Source organism: Echiichthys vipera (assembly GCF_963691815.1).
Source record: "Echiichthys vipera genome assembly, chromosome: 20".
NCBI classification, from domain to species: domain Eukaryota; kingdom Metazoa; phylum Chordata; class Actinopteri; order Perciformes; family Trachinidae; genus Echiichthys; species Echiichthys vipera.
In genome coordinates, this window is record NC_139845.1 from 5981401 (window position 1) to 6003108 (window position 21708).

Genomic DNA, 21708 nt, shown 5'->3' on the forward strand with positions numbered 1-21708 from the left:
AGCAGCCGTTTACAGCTATTGATTTAGATTTTGTGTTAATGAGAATCTTCACACTTATTCCTATGAAGTTATATTGCCTGATAAATCCTGATACCTTCACTATGTGTGGACATTTTTCCAATGCTTTAAAAAAAAGTTTTATATCAAGCAGGTCGAGGTGCTACATTTATACTGTAAGAGCCAGGACCTCCGTACGGTTGTGATGTCACAACTTTACTATAGAAAGTGCAGCTACAGTGCAGTTACAGTCATTCCCTGTCTGCAATGATGGTGCAAAGACGGCAACAACGCAGATGCTAAAGACGCCGAAATGCTGACCAATCAGAGCACACTGGGCTTTTTTGGGGTCTTAAAAAGACAGGCGTTAAAACAGAGCGTTTCAGACAGAGGGCTTGTACCCGCCACCTCGTTTTTTCGGTCATGACCCAGCTTTCATGACCATAGGTGAGGGTAGGAACGAAGATTGACCGGTAGATCGAGAGCTTTGCCTTCCGGCTCAGCTCTCTTTGCGTCACAACGGTGCGGTAGAGCGACTGCAACACCGCCCCCGCTGCTCCGATTCTCAGGCCAAACTCACGCTCCATCGTCCCCTCACTCGTGAACATGATGCAGAGGTACTTGAACTCCTTCACTTGGGGTAAGGACTCCAAAATACAAGTATGAACCTGAAAATTAAGTGAAAATGGGACCTTTAAAGCCCATAAATGCTTGACATGTCCTCTTTTGAAATGACATAATCAGAACTGTTCAGAACTCATCAAACAAAGAGGACGACTGAACGAGAAACACCAAAAGATAGTCATAATCAAATTTTTCTTTAAAATTCCTGGCGAATATTGTTACGTGCAACTTAAGTGACTGGAGACTCTCAGGCACCCTTCCACATCTGGGTGGTGATAAACAAAAGCAGAATGTTTATGATGTTTTTTTTCCCGATTACTAACATGAAATCACACATTTTGTTCAGCAATCACAGTGTTACTGAAAAAGCAGACTGCATTATGTCCCTGCGACTAAATAACCATCGAGTTGGAGAGCGGTGCTTGAAAAAGCGAACAGAATATAATCCAGGGAGAGTGAGCGAGCGAGCAGGAGAAGAAAAGATATGATTCAGTGGGGAGAGAGCGGCATGATGAAAATATTTTTGCCTGTTATTGAAGATCGAATGTGACTTTGAGTTGGATTGGAGTTGGAAAGTCATTTCACCATTGCGGTGGGGTGAGAGCCATGAGTGATGACCAGCAGGGAAAATGTAGCGATCAGCATCTATGTGGCCTGGACTTATAAGGGGGTTACAGATCCCCTTCACAGCTTTGTAGCGAGCGACCAGCAGTGTTGTGAATTAGATATGAGCAGCCATGGGCAGCCAACAGAGGGAGACTGGGAGAGAATGATGTGGGAGAAATCAGGGAAGGCTGAAGATAGGAACAGCAATGTTTTGGGTCACCTGGAGGGCAGGGGGGGAGTTTTTCATGAAGCCAGGGAGTAGCGGTTGTCCAAACTAGGAGGGAAACTAAAGCTTGAACTGGGAGGGACCAATGAGGGAGGGACCGCTTCAGATTCAGATGTCCTTCCAAGAGTTTGTGTTCTCCGTGTACTCCATGATTCAGGGTCACATCAGCATTTTCCTGGGGAGAACGTAGCACACCCAGACTGTGTTAAGTGGAAGGCATACGACCAACTTGAAATGCCTTTGAATCAAACTGCACGTAGGTTTCATAGGAGAGAGAAAAAGTGGAATTTAGTGTTTTCTGCCATAGAGAAAACTGAGCACTGAGCACTTGGAAACTTAGGGGAGATGATGTTCAACACCAACACGGATTCACCTCTACTGTCCTGAAAAGATTGACTGTAAGAAGACAAACCATCATACTTACTTACTTTTGCCTGACACCTCTGTCCATCGGCAAGGGACCTCTAGAGTTCCTGTTCATTTGCTTTGTTTTCTGTCTGATCTGATTTCCCAGTCTCTTGATGTAAGCCTGGAGATCCAGTCTCCAGGTGTCCTTTGGCCTCTTTAACTCTCCCTTGAGGAGTTCCATGCCAAAGCTTGTCTGTTTGGAGTTTGACCCTGTTTTTTGTAGTGTGTCTCTGATCCATCAACGTCTTCTTGTAACAATTTCACCTGCTGCTGGTAGAGGTCCTTATCCCCAGATCATTATTGCTGATCTTGTCTGGCCAGTTTGAATAGTTCCACACAGAACTTTTTAATAGCAATAGTAATCTTTGCATGTTTCTCCTGTTTGTACAGTCGCATCTAGCAGCACGGTAGCAAATGCCCTCATTGCCCATCCCTAATCTGCAGGTCTCTCTGCCATTGAAGCTGTACAGATTTTACCATGAACTTGAAGATTCTTACGTCTGTTCTTTGTTCTGTCAAGCCATCGTCGGCAGGAGGAAAAGATCCTTTAGTCAGCAGAGGGGACGATAACTATCTGTTTGACATTGTATGAGGAAATGGTAAGGATGCCTCAGTCAGGATCACAGGGAGAGTGAAGTGGAGTGGAGGATGCTGCCCTGAAGACAAACTGGTTGTGGTCCAAACACATTTCCTTGAAGAGATATCAGATGAGCCCAAAGTCACATCCAAGAGTATCAAGAGAAATTGTCAGCCATAGTTTATAGTACGTCTCACAGTTTTGCATAATTGATATGACCCAGTTTTCATAATGCAAGATTTTCTTTGCAAAACACTTAAAGCAGAGTGGTAAATCACAGCTCCACAGCTAGGATTATCTCCCGCTTCATAGAAATATGAAATAAAGTATATAATTAGTGTCCTTAAAGACACAGGGGCCAAGCATATACTCCACACTAAATAGCCAAAATTAGCTGTAGGGCCTCTGAGACCATTTCTAATCCCCAGTAGTGCACTTCTGTTTATTTGCGGAAAATGTATGCATCCCATTTTTAACATTACAGTGTTCAGGATTCTATAATGTGGGGCATTTTTCAAACTGGAGTTTTTCTCTTTGCAAAGATGTGCTGTGTTATCTTGACTGTTCCTGTGAGAAAGTAGATATGTCACATTTCTTCAAGGTGAATGACGGACGTGCTCTGTCCTCGCAGGTTGCAGTCGTTATTTCTGGCAGGGGAGCGTTGTGATGTGGAGACGCTGGAATGGGCAAAGAGGATCTTTGGGGTTCCTGTCCTGGATCACTGGTGGCAGACTGGTAGGACGGTTTCTATTTTCTAAACACAGAAATCAGAGAGAGAGAGAGAGATCTGAATCTGACAACCTTGATTTTTCAACTGCATGCGTGCCCTGCATTTAAAGCTGCACTGTGAACTTTTGAATATATAATGCACCCATCGGATCTGGTTGCATACTTTTTTCCTTTTAGCCCAAAGTTGCATATTAGACAGGAAGCAGCAAATTGAAACTTGAGAACAAAGTGCAAACTGACTGATCAGTGACTGAGCTGTGCGGTGAAAGCTGGAATCCCCTGCTCTGGCCCTCTTTACACTTTGGTTTTAAAATGTGTTTCGGTGATCCAAACCGAAGTGGACAGCCAAGACAGATCGCTGTTCACATGTGTGTCTGTCATGCGTCTCCTGCTGACCACTTGTGTTCAGATTTACTTACTGTCACTTCCGAGAGGAGATCAAAGGTCCCTGCACACAGTTATTATGTTCACGCTCTCGCCAGTCATGTAATAGGCTGTGTCGCTCCGGCTGGAAACATCGCTGTTAGCAGAATTGAACACATCTCCGTCTACAGGGTAAAATGATGGATGGCCATGCAACACTTCATTGAGCTCGGTGTAAAATGTGCAAGTTATAGAGCACCGGGCACATCCTGCTTTTATTAAGTAGGTTCCTGTTGCATTCTTGTACACGTTAGTGTTTGCACTACAGAAGAGGGATCAAACGTGCCCCAGACCACCTCAGCTTATGGTTTGAGTGCCTCTTTTGTCTCTCTGTTATAACATAACAGCCAGGCTCAGCACACAGACTGTGCACTTTATGGACTTAACGCTACAAGATTTCTGGTGCTTGAAATTTAAATTAGTTCAAACATTTATCCCCTACTCTATGCTCTGTGTGAGGCTGCCTTATGCAATTAATTATGTCGGTCTGGTCGGTTGAGAAGCACTTTACCCTCAAACTTTGGGGATTAAGTTCTTCTGATATAGATACTGAGAAAGCATTTCAAGGGCCTCAAGTTCTTTATTAGCATGAACTGTATATGATGTTTTAATTTGATCTCATCTTCAAGACTCAGCCTCCTCTTAAGCTTATCAGTGTAAGAAGACTACAAACGTGGTCTTTGCTGCATTTTATTAGTCCAATGACATTAACTTGGCCTTGAGAAGAGGCATAACTATTCCCTCGAAAGCACGCCTCATTGTGAAGCACATTTTATGAAGCACGTCCCTCTTTGATTAGTCCCTTCTGATGTTTTGTATTGTAGACCTTTTTTATTGGAGTAATTATGATGTTGAAGACCCTAATTTTTGATTTTCTAAACGGATTATGACACAAAGCGACGTGTCATCTTTTGCACCAGTTGTTTGAATCGCAATCAAAACCAGATCAGGGATGTGCCGACGGGGAACATGAAACAATGGCTGAAAGGAAGAATCACCAGAGCTCCTCTTAGAGAAAAAAACAGTATTCCTGTGACTTGAAACACATAAGCCAAAATTTAAGTCAAATTAAGAATCATGAGCAGAAGTGATGGTGCAAAAACTCAAAAAGAAAAGCAGTGTATTAACGCAATAAGGCTGATTTCCCTGTTCTGCACCTTCTTGCCAATATTTAACGCTCCTGCCTGTTAAAGGGAAGGTTTTGGTCGCCATTGTGTGCACAATATCACTGGATTAATTCTGTATATAACTATATATTAATACTTATTATTATAATTAAATATGGTGCGACTTGTTGCTGCTCATGGGGGAATTATTGGGTCTCTGTTAATTATGAATAAGAAATGGAGTGTGGTCTTGACCTACTCCGTATATGTAAAAGTGTCTTGAGATTTTTGAGATTGTTATGATTTGGCACTATAAATACAATTGAATTGAATATATTATTAATGTAATATCCAGTGGGCCAAGTCCCCACAGATTTCCTCACCCAGATGTCAGCCATAGTCAGGCGGAAAAAACTCCCAGAGTGCATTACTTCAACACATCCCAGGGCAGCAATTAAATAAGGGGTTTGATTGGCATTGCCTTTCATTCAGTTGACTAATGTTTAATTGACTTTTCACCCATATGGGACACTGAGTGACTGGCTGAGCTGCGAGGACTAAGTCGTTCGCTAAGCAAAGAGATAAAGGAACGAAAACAATCACTGGGATCTTGATAATGAGTCTTTACTGTCTTATTTCTAACTTCAAGGGTCCAAAATACACCGTCAGTGTGTGAATTCTGTCAATTTTTATTTAAACAAGATTACAGTGATGGTTGTTGTGGTTAACAAGCCTCGGTGCGAAGGGCTTTTTATTTTGATGGTTCTGCTCTCGCTCTACTATCCCAGTTCCCGATTGCACCAGTGCACTTAAGATTAATGTCAGGCTCACAGAGGCTCAGTCACGTTCATCATTTTAAAGGCTTGCTAGGTCATGCCCCTTAATTCACAGTCCAGTGGCCGTACATTAGACGAGGAAGGCAGAGTTTGAAGTTCCCCGGAGAGTTGGTGATCTCCCTTTTCTTCGCCTCACAATATTCCTATTATACAAATGGCTGTTGTGGGTCTGGCCGATAAAATGTCTAATTGAAATATTGCTTCCCCTGCATTGTCATCAGGCCTCGGTCTGTAATGATTATTGAATGGGTAGAACAGTGTTGGCTTCTTGGATGGGAGACTTGGATCGAGGCAGCATGCCATCATGTTAATGTTGTTTGATTGCCGTCCCCCCAAAGTACTATTGAACTATGATAGATGCGACAGCGAAAGGAGCACAATTGGACGTCTCTTTGTTTTGTAATATCCAGCCTGCGAGAGAGAATGGAGGATCGATGGTGGACAAGACGACATCTCGGTGTTAAATATGAGATCGATAGTGTTGTTGGACCGTTGGAAAGTCATCGACCTTGAGTTTGTACAGGCAACAATCTCACCTGAACGCCTATTAGCCCACTTGGCTGATTAGTGGTCTGTCCGGGCTCAATGAGGGCTTGAAGAGTTCAATATTGAAATATTGTAGATATGTAATTTATCAATTCATGCTCCTGGGTTTAAATTGCTAGTCCGCATTGCAGTTCAAAGCTGCATCCTCTGGAGACTGCATTTCAAGGCTGAATACCTAACAGGCTGAAAAGACTGTCTAATTTCTCCCCCAAAAAGTTCCTCTTTTGGTAGCATTGTTTTTGCCCAAATTTGAGCCCTTTGAGCAACTTCCAGGTGGTGTATATAATGGAAGCCAGGAAGAGACTCCAATGTTTGTTCATTTGAATAGTCTGGACATGCTGTGGCTGTGAACCACAGGGCATTTTATTATTTTCCAGCATACGTTGAAGTCGAACACACTCACAATTCAAACTGTAAATCAGATCATGAGACGTGTTTGGTCTTAACAAAGGAATTTACCACTTTGTCTGCAGTTTGCGGGCAGCTTTCATGGTGGTAAACTCGCTTTTACGCAAAACAGGAGTGGCCAAATGCACCGATAGTTTCTTTTCTGAGGTCTCATTTGTGGAGGAGGTGCAGATTCAGTCTCAGAAAGTGAACATCAGTTTGCTGAATTACAATAATTATCATTATCCCAGCACAAATATGGCCCTGCTGGGTCAAATCAAGCCAGTTAGAAGGAATCTTGGCTTCTGGTTTGGCAGTAATTAAAGTTTTGAGCAGCACACCACGAAGCTAATCCTAACCCCTGGTGCGATATAATTTTTTTAGCATCTTAAAGATATTTTAAGAATACGATCGATCTCAGTTTTTAAAGACACAGAAACAATTTAACATGCCTTTACCTCCTCACGCCTGCTTTGCTGAAACAGCCGTTATACTTGCCAGAACCAAAAAAAGACTCTCCTGCCAGGCTTTTTAACCAGAGCCAAGAGTTGTGACCACATCACTCCTGTTTCAGCCTCTTTACGCTGGCTCCCAGTGTGTGATTTTACTAATCACTTTTAAGGCTCTTCATGGCCTCTCTCCTTGCTATGTTGCTGACCTCTTACCGTACGCTGGCACATACTTTGAGATCCTCGGGCAGTGGTCTTTTGTCTGTTCCAGAGTCCTGGCTGAAAACTGTAGGGGACAAAGCGTTTGTAGTCAAGGCCCAGAGGCTCTTGGATGATCTGACTGAGGAAATCAAGTTGGCCGAGTCAGTAATTTCCTTTAAGTGAAGACGTCCCTTCTTAAGACATAGACTACTTTAATCAGACAGCCTTTAAAGATTTAGTTTGAACTGTGTCCTGTTGTCTTACCTTTTTCATTTACTGTATTGACTTGACTGCTGCCTTTGTGGAGGATTTGGATTTTGAAAAGTGCTCTATGAATAGCAGTGGATTTCCTTTTAGTTTAAATATCCACACAGTAATCTTGTATTAATGCTTTTGGATGAACAGTTACTGTTTATATTTGCAGTGTGGGAGTGGAAGGGTTTAGAAAAGGCACCAATGCGCACAGGCAAAGACCAGATTATGACATTTGCAAGCCTGTTGGTGCCGTGGGATTTTGTTGTTTACCGTGTTATGTATAATACATTACTCTACTCCCCACCTGTTCTTCTATCTGTGTGACTGGCAGTGCAGATAGATGGACTTTACTGAACTCTCACGAGCCTGGATGTGCGGAACAGAGTCGCTGATTCCCATCTACCTCTCTGTAGCTTCAGTGTTTGTGAGATAACATTTCATTCTACTTGAACAAAGAGATGTTTGTTTCACAGTCAAGTTTGAAGCTCACTTGCTTTTCTTCCCCTCACTCACACACATACACACACACACACACACACACACACACACACACACACACGCATCCAAACAAAATCCTGTCACACTTTGTGGCTATCCCAGCCATGTGATTTATTGAGTTTGGAGAAAAACCTCTGGCGCCCTCTTGATTTCTGTCTAGATGTGTAAATCCTATTGGATTCTTCACCCGCTGCTAAACTCAATAACTGGCAGCTGGCAGCCAGCGCTGCAATCCAAATGTGTTCTCCCCTTTTTTCACGCTAGAGTGGGTCACTCCTCGTCTCACTTGCTCTTTTTTTGTGTGTGTCTGAGGCAGTTTGACTTCAATGGCGTTGGTGAAAGAGACTGCCATGTTTTACGTAGTTTTTCAATCATCATTAGTTTGACATTTCTTTCTGAAGTTACAGAAGGAACAGAACAACTTTTCAGTTTATCTTTAGCTGTCTGAGCTCTTGACTTATTTCCCAGGAGACTAAGGCCTAGTCCACCTGTACACAGGTATTTTTAGAGCAGTGTAACTCTGGAACTAAAAAATCCCATTCATTGTATTTTGCATTAGGATTTTTAGCCTTAATGTCTCAACCATCAAATGTATACTTACCATGAGCTTTGCCCGCAAACAGCTAGTGAGCCGCTGCCACTGAACTCTACAGGTTATGCCCACAGTCTTGTACCTTTACCTTTTCTTTTCTTTCCAAATGTGTTTTTGCACCAGATCAAATGTTTTATGGCCACAATTAATCTTGTGGAATCAGTGGAACGAAACCAGAGAATTCAAAAGTGGGTGGTCACCATTGAGCTCTAAGGGGTTTGATCACTCCGTAACGTCTTCGTACACCTCTGTTCCTCAGTGTAGTGGAAGAGTAACTGTATGTAAACATACAGTTATATGCTGTATATACAGTATGTTTTATGTGTAAACATGTAAAAAGTCCTATCGGCAAGGTTAGAACCAGCACTATTTTGGCACCGTAATCACCTTTGTGACACACAAACTCAAAACTCTTGTTTTTCCTTTCAACATGACAACACTGAAAATGGAGTCCCTGAAAATGCTCAGAGTTTCCCAAAAAATCTGTTTTCAGTGACTTGTTTTTGTGTTGGAAGCAGTTAAAAACTCTTATTTTGCAATCGCAACCATACAGACGTCTTCCCAGAACTTAATGCAATGTGATTCTATCATTTATACGCTTATCGACAATTGAAATACATCAGTATTTTCTAATGACACAGGTGTCAAATGTCAGTATAAGATGAAAACCAGGTGTGTATACAGTGTCCTTCTATCTGTACTGAGTTCATGAGTCACCCTGCTGGGATGCTCTCTCATGACCACCTTTCTCGAGACAGGACATCAATCAAACAGCCTTCAGCAACGTCGCCTCCTTGAGAACTCTCCTTAATCTTCCCCTCCAACAGAAGAGCAGCAACTTTGTCAATGGAAAGCGGTTTAATATTCAAGGTTCATGTACTTCAAACTGTGTATCGCAAAAAGGAGAGACGGACTCCTCTTGAGAAACTCATTACAGTCAAAACCCCTGAAGAGCAAAGTTTGTTTGCATCTCCTGGCTTCCAACTCAGAATCAACATGTTTTTCAAACACGTGGCAGTCTTTTTAAGTCCCTCACTCCCACATTTGTTTTTTATCTGTGAATATTGACAGATCTGTCTTTGACCTGCAGGATAGATAGAAATGGAACAAAATCTATCACTGGTGCTGTTGTCATAAATCTTTCAAGCTGCATGCTTGTAATCCTGGAATGTAATAAGCAGCAACCAAACGCTATAATCGATGGTGAGAGGACAGGCACCATAAGTGATGATGAAGAGTAGGGGAACACAACATTTCTGAAAGGATAATATCGAGTTTCTCTAGAGCTCAGGTACCTGGTTTGTGAATTAGCCGGATTTATTGATTTAAATACTAAATCACTGACAATATACTGTTGTATATAGCTGTATACTGAATATAGATCTTTGATGTTACAAGTCTGTGTTACGGGGAACAATTGGAGGTAATTGCAATGTCCAATGGGCATTAAAAATCTTGAAATAAGATGGAAATCTATTTTCAAATCAAAAAGTGTTGTATGGAATGGAAAAAGGTCTTTAGAGATGTAGTACATTACATCATCACCATTCATTGAGCATGCTCAGGTTTTTTTGTGAACAGAACAACTCTTTTGCAACAAATGAATGTGAAAGGTCACTCTCTCACTGTGTTTTACGTCCCCCAGCATGCCGGTTTGTTGACGACACGGTTTGTTTTCCCCTTACCTAAATCTGAACCAAGCCTAATCCCTAACCCTAGCCATACAGGGAACACTACACATTTTAACAGGAGGGGAACAATATTTAATGGTGGAAAAGACAACACCTGTGTTTCTAGTGCAACTGGCAACTCAGACGCAGCAACCACTACTGGGGGGAAAAATTGGGTACTATGAAGTATGTCTTTTTGAGCTAGCTCTTAAGTGTACCCTCAGGGTTGCTCCTTCAGTGAGAGTTCATGCAGTTTGGTTTTAGTTCACTTATAGCCTTTTTCGACAGACGGGGAACGGCTCTGTTCCGGTTCGCGCTCCGGCTGGCGCATTTTGATTGAAAATAACTGGGTTCTGACCCCGAACCTGAAAATAGCTGGGTTTTTTTCCACTCGGAACCGGTTCAACCGTGACAACACCAGCGGGTGTGCCAATCAAAAGATAGAGCAACGCAGCCTTGTTTTCCAGGGGTGTGACCAATATAGGACATGAAAATGTGAAAGGAGATGAGAGAGAGCCATCAGAGCAGAGGAGAAATGGACTTTATCAAGATATGTGTGAAGATATCAAGTGAATGAACAGCAGCCACAGTTGTCAGTATGAAAACAAAAAAAGACCCGCGGAGGAGTCCCGTGTGTTTTTTCTGCTGCTGAGGGAAGTGCCCGAGGCTCCGATCAGGAGACAAAATAAAAGTGTCTCCTCCTGTGATTCCCGACCAGGAACAGCTAACACTGAGCTACTGTGAGCTGTTTTATTGAGTTTCTTCTTAATGGGATGCTCTGAATGAATTTGAGTTCCCTCTAGTGAACAGTCGACTACGTAGTGAGCTTTTATTTTAAAAACGGAAGAAGAGAAGCGGTCTGCGCTGCTTTTGTCGAGGTTAAAGTAGAGAAATAGTTTTCCGTCTGCACACGGCAGACCTCTGATGTTGTCTTATAATCCTCCGAAGTACACAGCACAATCTGACGAGAGAGGAAATCACACAACATTCAAAATAACAAGTTTCACATGGAGCTAAATGATAAGTAGCACTCCACATTATGGCACATTCAGGTCATTTATGCACCCCAGTAACACACAACACATCAGGCTCACTGCGCACAATACATTTACTGCCGTTGTGCATTGTACACGCCCTCATCCTACATTACGGAGGTTCCAACAAAACCGATGGAAATGCGTGCTTGTTCACAAGACAGCACCAAAGTTCAAAGAATTCTGAACGGCACCGGTTCAAGAACCCGTTCTCTGTCAGTCAGAAAACACTATTAGAGTGGAAGGTTCCAGCCGAATTGTATAATTCATTTATCTTCAACCGCTTGTCGCTGTTGGGGTCTGGAGCCGATCCCAGCTGACATCGGGCGTGAGGCGGGGTCCACCCTGGACATGACATAACATAAAATATTTGCCTCTTGATTTTGATTTCTGTTTAAAATACTTTTGAACCCCTACCCTAGCGCTGTCTCCGACAGACCTTTGAAGTGTGTTCTCCACCTCCTCAGTGTAAAGCCGCTCCATCACCACTGCATAATTCTTTATTTATCAAACAGCGTGTGATTTCCTTTTTAAAAGATGCATCATCTAATTCTTTATCTTTGAAATCATCTTCCTACACTGGAAACAGGTTCATCAGCAGTGCCATGTGCAAGACTGAAATCACATCTTTTCCCCACTCATCCCATGGGCTCGGCCTCCTTACCTCACAGCCGACCGTGTATCGCTTTTGATCGGTAAACAATCGCACCGTGCAAGAGCTGGCGACACTTGCTCACTCCTATCAGAGCGCTTGTTAGATCTGCGCAGGGCCCCGGTTAGAAAAATGAAAGAAAGTCAGCTGACATAAGACAGTTTCCCCGTGATGGTGCCAGGATGCGCCAGATAGATTGCTACACGGAACCATTTGAGAAGCTGTCATTGAAAACTGTTTGGAAAACGGCAAGCACCTGGCAGGTGATTGGCTGAACCATTCGTCTATCAAGGTCTTACTGAAGCCAGTCAGGAGAAGAGAGAAAACATCTTTTCTATTGAGCCTTCGGCGCCGTTCTGTCCTCTTCCTCCAATGAAGAAACACTGTCTTAGGTCCATAGATTGAAAACAATATAGGCAGCAGGTGTGGTCTTTCTACAGAGTACATATCCATAGACACGTTTGGCACACGATTTTTTTGTCAGCGATTGCATGCAACGCCAAATTTACACATTATTAGCTGGAAATGTTTAATTTCGCCAACAAGATCACCGCTGACAATTGGACTAATTTGAGTAATTTACTGTCGCTCGTTGATTAGTTTTCACTTTGGGACGCTTGGCTGGTGCGGACGAGATTCGTTTCCTGATACAGAGCGGGGGTGATCGGTGTGCTTGTTATTCCCATGTGCAGCCGACTCAATCATTTCTCAAGCTTCCCGTTGTCATCTGATATGCTGATTCATCCCATCCTCTCAGCCCCAGACGTCCCGGTGTTTCTTTTCTCCTGCGCTCTCTCCTCCATCTCTCCCTTTTCACTTTCATTACGATGTCTGTTTATGCTTCTTTTCACATGCACACAAACCACAGATAAATGAACAACTGCTCTAACCCCCCACCCACCCAAGACACACGTGCATAGCCCGTCACCCCTCGAGCCACCTGAGCCCAGCTCACTTCCCCTTATGTGCATATGAGAACATTTCTGCCATTTTGAAGCCGGGTAATAATCGGTGCGCTATTTTAAGAGCCAAGTGCCATTGGCAAGGGGTGGAGGAGGGCGATGATGAAGGTTGCTGATGTCACTGGTGTTGCCTGGCAACAAATGTGTGTTTCCAGTTGGCAGGGTTTGGCTGCCTCACCAGATGGACTTACAGTAGTGTTTTAGGTGTCTCTGTTTATCTTTGTTTCTCTGACTCTCTCACACTGACAGCAGATGCCTTTGAACACAGAAAGGAATTACCATAAAAAAGTGAACTGGACCTCCTCAAAGCACCTGTCTTGTCAAATGAATAGTAGAATTGACAGTGCCCCCTAGATTTAGCCAAAGACAGGGCTGGCACAGGATTGTTTTTCAAACATCCTTCTCTTCTCTTCCTGGAAATCTTCGGCCTCAGAGTCTGTGAAAGGGCAGTTTTACAGCCTCTTTGAAAACACCATCCTCTCACCGAAGAGGCTTTTAACAGCCCAACATTCACTGACTCAGACACGTAAACACCAATGCACTGAATCAGGGGTTAATGAGGAATCTTAACCGGAAACTTGCAAGCTCAACAGGAATATTACCTCTGCAATTTAAATCTGCTGGACATCTTTGCACAGTTAGCTTCACGGCGGTCATCTTATCAGCATGTCGGTCGTAACTACGCTGCTACTTTTATGCAAAAGAACTAATTAAGAGAACTACGTTTTGCAGGTTTTGATAGAAACACCCAAATTATGCATTAAACAATCCTTAAGTCAGATTTGGTTTAGTACTGAAACTCCATTGGTCTTCATTGGCTTTTCATTATTTAATAACCAGTGGTCTTAAAGAGACAGGCGATAGATCTGTGTCTCAGACAGAAGGTGAACACAGGTATGTTCAGACAGACCGTATGAGAAAAATAATGCGTTTTTTGAACATTAACATGTAAAAGTGTTTTAATAGAAACCTAAAATAACGTGTAAAGTCTAATGGAAAAATACAATCTGTACTCAAAATGACTTTTGCTAATATATAATAAGCATTTATGCCTATTTGGCGTGTATTTTGAGGTACTTTCCAGCTGACCTATAATTCATTATGTATAACCACATGTGAAAACCCCGACCCTCAGTCGAGCTTTTCAACCGTTTTATTATTATTATTTTATTAATATTCTTGGCAAGCCACTTGTTGTGTCTCGACTGGCCATGTAAGAGATCCTTATAAAGACTTCATGTTTTGATCTGTTCGGGGTCAGTTTGCACACTGATCTGATCCACACTCGAGTGGGACTCTGTATTTGCTCTCTAAACCTTTTTTATAAAATAACCCTTGAATGCAGACCTTTGTCTACAATTTATTTCTTCTCACCAGTTCAATTTCCACCACATAAAGTATGTTATTCGCGCTCTTTATGTTTTATGCAGCACAGTGTCTTTGCAATGAAGCTCTGGCCTTGCTGGAGAAACATGTGGACTCCTTAATTTCAAAGAGACATTTCAGCACAATAACTTCAGTGTATATTTGCCGTCTTAAATGTATAAACTAAAACTAGATAAGATCCCATCATTTCTCCTTCACTTTGTTTGTATTCTGTCACATTTTCATCCACATTTTGTTCTCCGCACGTCCAAGAAACGGCCCCTCAGCTTCTCCTTTAAAGAACAAATGAGAACACATTTTCTTGTCAGTAAAATCGTTCCCTAGTCATGTCACCATCATGCTCTGTTGCCTTCGTATCATTCAACGCCAAGCACCAAAAAGCTGCTGTCACTTGGTCTCGTTACACTGCTGCAGAGACATTAGCGCAGATGTCGCAGCTCCTGTAATTACATATCCGAGAGGTAAGGTGCCACGTCGGCGTAACCTCGTTGTTTTACGGGGGGGCTGCAGTCAACCGCTCTCTAACCTGGGAATTGGTCTAGCATTAATTCCAAGCCATTATATTATTTGTCTGCTGAGGTTTCTGAGGCACAAGATGGGGTCTTTCATTAGCAATTTAAGTAGTGAATTTGTATGCATAAACTTAGCTCTGGGCGAATGAGGCGAGTTGTCTGAAAAGTGATAAGGGAGGCAATGTTTTTAGCTGATGGGATGAAATTGTCCCTTGAAGAGCCCGAGTTGTAAATGGGGCAGCTTGTACGGATGTGTGCGTGCACATGTTCGACATGATTACCCATCTCGCTTTTATGTTTGTCTTTAATGGGCAGCATCGTCAACTCTTTGCAGTTGCTGCAACACCCTCTCTCTTACCTTTTCTTCAGTTGGTACATTTCTGTAACATTCGGCCCGATCAGAAAGGCTTGGCTAACCAACCCTCCTGTTTCTTCGTGTGTCTGGACCCTTAGCAGACTGCCAATGATGGTCTTTATCTGAGCTGTTAAAGTTGTATTCTTTAACTCCTAGCAGAACTAATCCGACAAGTTTGTTGTGAGATTCGGTCTTGGACCCAAATTCTCTGATGGAAAAAAAACATTTGTCTGTTCACCTGTCTTAAAGGTAGACATGCTTTGCATTGTATTTCTGTAGTATTTACTTTTCACAATTATTTTGTATAAGGTAGATTGATTCTTGGTTTTGTTTAAAGCAGGCAGAATTGAAACCTGTATTATAAAAGAAAACAACGTTAAAAAAAGACAACAGCAGTCTCTTCTCTCTGTCGGTTCTCATCCTACGCCACACCATCTTATCAAATGACCTTGGGTCGACTTGTTTAGCTCCCGACTGAGTTACCCCAGCAACCACACATCACCAAGACAACCACGAGCACTGCTGTGCATATGTATGATGTACATAAAAGCACCCCTGTGGCTATTTCTGCTGTTGTTTACACATTATATGATAAGTGCTCTTTGTGTGTGTTATACCGGATGCTGTACTGTAGGAGTTGGCTTCACTGATCTCCAGCCAAGAATCAACAAACTAAAGAACTCAATGCCATTTCTAACTTCTGTTTGTACTTTGGTTTTGTTCAGCGTGAACATAACAGAAGCCCAATTAGGAGAGGGATGTAGAAACCTGCCATCAGGCAGCAGCTGCAAGCGGCACCATTTACCATCTATTTGGAGTGTTTCAATGGAGCAGCTACATTCAAAAGTGAAAGTCAGCCAGTTAAGTGGCTGCCTTCAAAGCAGATTTTACACACATATTTCTAAATATCTACCCACTCTTATTTTAGCTCTGTTTTGGGTTCCACCAACTTCTGAGGGATATATCTGGCTCTTTAGCAGTTATTGAGTGTGAAACGTGTGAAAGGCAAAACTTACTGCACTGCATTTGATCTCTCATTTGTATTTTGATCAAAACTTCTCCAGGCAAACGATACCTGCATTCAGAAAAAAATGTCTATTTGTACATTTTAGCACAGCAAGTGTTCTTCGATTTAATGCAACATGTGGTTGGCTCATGACTGCAGCAGCTACATCCCGTACATACTGTGGTGTTGTGAAACTGAACGTGGTGGATTTAGCAGTTCAGCCTATGTAGAGTCTGAAAAATCAAGCCCGACCCTCCAGGAACCCACATAATTTCTGTCCTAGCCCAACACAAAGCCCGAACCACGGCAGCAATTTTGGGCCTGAGTCTTAAAGCCTTAATTTCCTTATTTATTTATTCTTTATGTTGAATAGATATCCAGAAGATGGTGGTCACACACGGCCCATACATTATTCATGACATTACACAGACTAGAAGGTCTGCATTTAAAAAACAAAACAAAACAAACAACACAGGGAAATTTGCATGAACTCAACTCGATTCAAGCCCCGGGGGAATTTTGATGAATCACAAGCTGTCCCGGAGAACAAAAGCTCTAATTCAATATGCTGCGATGTGTCTATCACATGATGGGTATCCATGAAGTAAAATTAAGCAAAAGAATATGTATGATGTACTGATGAACTTATGGGTACTTAAGGGTATCATATTTTTTTAAAAATGATGCCCAGCCCTACTTAAGGGAAACAAACACTTATTCTAGGGAGGGGCTGGTTCTAAGGTAAACATCTGAAGAACACTCATAACTCTGATGCAATCTTTTTATCAGATTATTTTATTTTATAAGTATTATTATGACATACAGTACATCTATGCAAAAAGCTCACATTGGAGTTTCAGTTGTGCCTCTCCTTCGTCTCTCTCTCTTTCTGGTTTTATATCCTAATTGTAAGTGTGCAGGCCCTACAGACAGAGTGGAAGGGCAAGGGTAACATTGTGTGAGAGGAAGAGCGTTATTTCATGTTGAGAATAAAGCAGAGTGCTTGAGGAGTTGCAGGGAATTGTGTGCCAGATCACCGCCCCCCCCCCCCCCCCCCCCGAGCTACTAGTAATGAGCACGGCTGTTCAATAGCATCCTCTCAGCTGAAAAGGCGCCAGCGTATTGCCCGTTTTCCGTTCTTCCGAAGCATCCGCCCAACAAACCCTCCCCCTCCCTCAAACCCATTCATCACACTCGAAATGCCTCTCACTGGCCGAGCTCATCTCCAACAGGTCGAAGGAAGATTGATTTGTTTGTGTACAGAGGCAAAGAAGAGAGCGCAAGGGAACGAAAAGGAGCAACAAAAAAAAAAAAGGAAGACAGTGATTGGAGTAGAGGAAGACTGATATACCAAGGTGTGGTTTTGAGCCTGTATGTGTGTGTGCCAAAGACTCACAACGCCAGTCAGTCAAACAAGCAGACAGACAACCCCACTGCACCAGTGTGTATGTGTTGTTGTGTGTGATAGACTCTAGCCCACAGACGATGTTTTCACTCGGCTGTCTCAGCCTGTGCCGTCTACCTTTCTTACCCAACATATTAAATCTCCTCTGCACAGTGTGACCAGAATAGTAGCAGCGGAAGTGTTTTGTCTGTCTCACCTCAAGGACGCCTTGACCCTTAAATAGACACATTCTGGACAGATAACTCCACTGGAAGAGATTTAGTTCCAGTGGGAAGATTTCCAGGTTGTTATGAGTATGAGATACGAGTTGTGGGGAGATCTTATATAGCTGAGTGTGTGAATAGTCATATTTCTACATCAACAGGAATAATGCCTGCTTATTGAAGCATAAAATTCAAACGATAGACTATAAAAAAAAAATTCTATGCAAGACGTTGCCTCTGTACTTAATAACTAACGATTACAAGCTACGCCAATAGTATGAAGCAGTGTACACTTCCTTCTCCTTAGTGGCCTCGTTTGAAAGTGTCGTGAACCTTGTGTGGGTTGCTGAAAAGTTATGTGCATGACCTGTTTACCATAAATGTATTTTCTTTTGCCAACATTAGATATTTACACATAACAGCCATATTTAGCATGACAAAAACAAGTTATCTGAGGCGCTTGTGAATGTTAGTTGACGTTGGCTTAGCTGTGTTGCCACATCTTGCGAGAGTTTGTTGCTGAGACAGAAACAGATCAGTCACAAAGTTCATTTTCTTCTGAAAGATACCATTTTACTGTTGGAATATTCAAAAAGTATGTGGTTTGTGAAAAGGTTCAATATTGACTTCAATGACTATGGGGCGAAGAGATCATACGAGGTCATAATCTGTGTTCACGTTCACTTCTCCCATTTGAATCAGTACACTCAGGACCTGCAGCTAGTCTCTTGAAGAGGCAGGGCAGCGGTGAAACATACGCGACACTCTGCCTGTCTCTGACGTCATCCATAGGTTTCCCAAGAGCCAAAATTAAGCTCAATAGTGGTAGCTCCAGTTGTCGTCATCTTAGTGGGGACTCCACTTACCTCGCTTCATCCAAAAATGGGCAATGGAGCGTAGATGGAGCTGAGGTGGGCTGAATGGAGCCTTCAGTCTGTGCTAGCCACCTGCAACAGCACCAACCTGTCACTCGAAGCAGCCATGCCCTTAATTACATTATGCATAAGTTTAAGCCTTAATATAGGTTAAACGGTCGGGTCGTATAAAAATCAATATCATCGTAAAAAATTTACTATAGGGACCAAAATGCTTTTTTTGTACCAGTCTGTTTATTTCTGCTGTAGAGTTTTAACATGGGTGTCAATGAGGATCGACTCACTTTTGGAGCCAGCCTCAAGTGGCTGTTTGATGAACTACAGTTTTTAGCATTTCCCCAATTAGCTTCATTTTTCAGCACCAGAGGTTAAAAAAAAGTATTTGTGGCCTTTAGTGTAATAACTTTAATCGAGATCACTTTACTTCTTATTGGTTTGATTCCATGCCTGAAAACGTCAGTACACCGCCAGCTGTCACCCTGTACTGCATACCTTGTTAAATGTCAAGGTCCAATTATATTGTCCTTTTTCATTTGGGTTTTGAATTGTTACCGGCGAGCCCCGGCTCCTGCTGTAAACAGCCAGACTTAAACACTCCACTCATGCTGACACGGTTCAGTGGTTGTGTCGAGCCCTAATCGACGTGCAATTCAGTGGAGCTTTTAAAGGAGCTTTTATACGGTGTCCTTCAGGGTCAGACGGATATATTAGTCTGACAGGATCGGCTTGCTATTAAAAGTGGATAAGATGATGTCATCTAGGTTGAGCATGATGCAGTTTGGTTAGCTGTGTATCATTTATATTACTTTATCATTTTATTTATATATACAGTATATATATACACAGTATATATATATAGTAATGTATATGTATTATTCTGTTTGAGTCTGTTTCAACTTTTTTATCCGTTACAGTATTTCCCCTTGGCTCCAGTTCCATTTGGCTTATATGATAGCCATAAATGTTGCAGTGCAAGGAGTAGTGTGTTCCTGAGGGGAAAGCAAAGGGCATGATTGGTCAACAGGGGGTTTGTCAACACTCTGTCGTAATCCTGCTCTCTGACCAGGTGGGCGGGACGAAATGCACCCCTAATGGACTAAAACATCAATTTTCTTTTATCATCGGAGCTGAATGCTGTCTCTACTGACAGTGATGGGCTTTGAACCCAGCGGGGACTGGCTACCACTGACGTACACGGTTGCCAGTTCAGAGGCCACTGTGGTTGGGCAATGTGTTCAAATCTAGAACCTCCCCCTCCGTCCTCTCTTCATTTGATAACATAATCCCTTCCTCAACCAACAGCAGCCTCCTGCCCCTGAGCTGGCGTCTTTGAAGCCTGCTGTGCTGAAATTGGAAGCAGGTCTATAGCCATTTGCACTCGTTTGATTAGTATTAGAGGAGGGAGTCAGTGTAGATCCACATCATTAGCCCAAACTGGTACCTTAACGAGATGCTGGAGAGGATTTTGTCACGGTCTATGTTGAATTCAAATCCTTAAGATTCTACCTTCACAGCCTGCTCCTCTTTTTCCCCAGAGAACTCTGTTCCTTTATCCCGAATTCTGGTATTGCAGTCAGCATGTTGCAACTTAAAGGTACTCCATGGAGTTTTTGACCAGTAGTACCAGTTGTTATGAGAAGTTGATCCCCGATTGATTCGTTCTCATGGGGCCAAACAATCAGAGCCGACCCTACATGAACCCGCAGCACTTCTGTCGAAGCCTGACCTGAGTCTGAACCATGACAGCAGTTTAAAACCTGAATATCCACATCCTAATGTCAACTAAGGTGTCTCCTAGGGCTGGACCAGAATATTCAACCATTCAGATATTCATTTGTTGGGTAGGTATTTGGTTTTCAATTTTGGTAGTCGGATATTCATTTTTTTCAATAACACAGTCCTTAAAAAAAGCCTTTCGGTCCTTTCAGTTTAGTGTGCGGGTCTTTACTGTCTTTAACTGTGATTCAGAGTCACTCCCCCCCCCCACGCTGGGGCTGTACGCAGCAGGCAGCTTCAGGACAGTTGCTAAATTGCTGCTCTGCTACCAACATTAGCTGCTCTGCTTCAACAGTCTTAGGTTTAAAAAAAATGCCTACATTGCCATGACACAGACCTGGATTAAAATTGGTAAAGTATCCTTTAAATAGTGGGGGGAGTTAGGAGTCGCCGGACTGTTGTAGGCAATTGCTGTCAGTGACATGATTTTTGAACCTCAGTGAATGTTGATATTCAAATGACGCACAATATCAGCTAATTGATTATAGCACAAAGCCTGCTCAACTGAGAAAAGACAAAACACCAGGAAATTTGTGCAATTACCCGATTCAAACCCAGGTGGGGGTCTAATCGAGTTCAGGCGGAGAATAAAACCGTAGTTCTAGCCCCCGCACAGGGACTCACCTGCATGCTCTCACATGCATGTGGGTGAGGTGATTGACAATCTTCCCAGTGGTTTACACCATACCGCTGATTGACAGCTGGCAGCACTGCACCAGGAAGCATGGAACAATGCAGGTTTTCTAAATGTTTTATGAGGAAGGAAATGCATTCAACATGTTTGTTCGACCCCAAGGATACCGACTTTGGTGTGTAGAACCGAACTGAATGTAAACAGAAACTTTGTTTACTAGGAAGTTTACTAGAAACTCTCGATGTAACACTTTGTCCTTCTGTTTTCAGGTCATTTTGGTGACCAGTCTCTCACTGCAGCCCCCTTTCTCTTTCGTGGCTGACAGGCGGTGAAGTTCTCTGTTGCATTAGCTCTTCATCAAAGTTTAATGAGGAGTCTGAGATGCCTTTTTTGTGCATCTCCATTGTATTGACTGAGCAGTCATTTGCATAGCATGCCTGCTAGCTTGGATGGTTTTCCATTGGCCTTTGCCCTCTCACAAGACAAGTCACCACTGCTGTCAGCGCTGCCACCGGCTGCATATTTTAGAAGAATATGTGATTGAAACTATGTACTTCCCCCTCGGCAATAACTGATCTGATTCAGGTTTAGTGCACCTTGCTGCATAAATTTGAATATTAACAGGGGAATATGCCAAGACACTCGTGGCCACAATAACTCAAGCACAATACATGACGCAAACATAACATGCACTCCCTGGATGATCTGGTTACCCCTTGGAACAGCTTGTGTATACATTTGCATGTCAGTGAAGAATAATGGCAGCACATGAGTTAAA

At 42.7% G+C, this 21708-nt stretch overlaps 1 protein-coding gene across 1 annotated transcript in view; it reads left to right on the forward strand.

Annotated features, from left to right (window-relative positions):
* The window catches only part of acss3 (acyl-CoA synthetase short chain family member 3), a 47488-nt gene that overhangs the window by 17942 nt on the left and 7838 nt on the right, over window positions 1-21708 (forward strand). The window contains exon 9 of the mRNA XM_083934991.1: window positions 3070-3173. Coding sequence (XP_083791117.1) covers window positions 3070-3173 — 104 coding nt within the window. The remainder of the gene's footprint in view (window positions 1-3069; window positions 3174-21708) is intronic.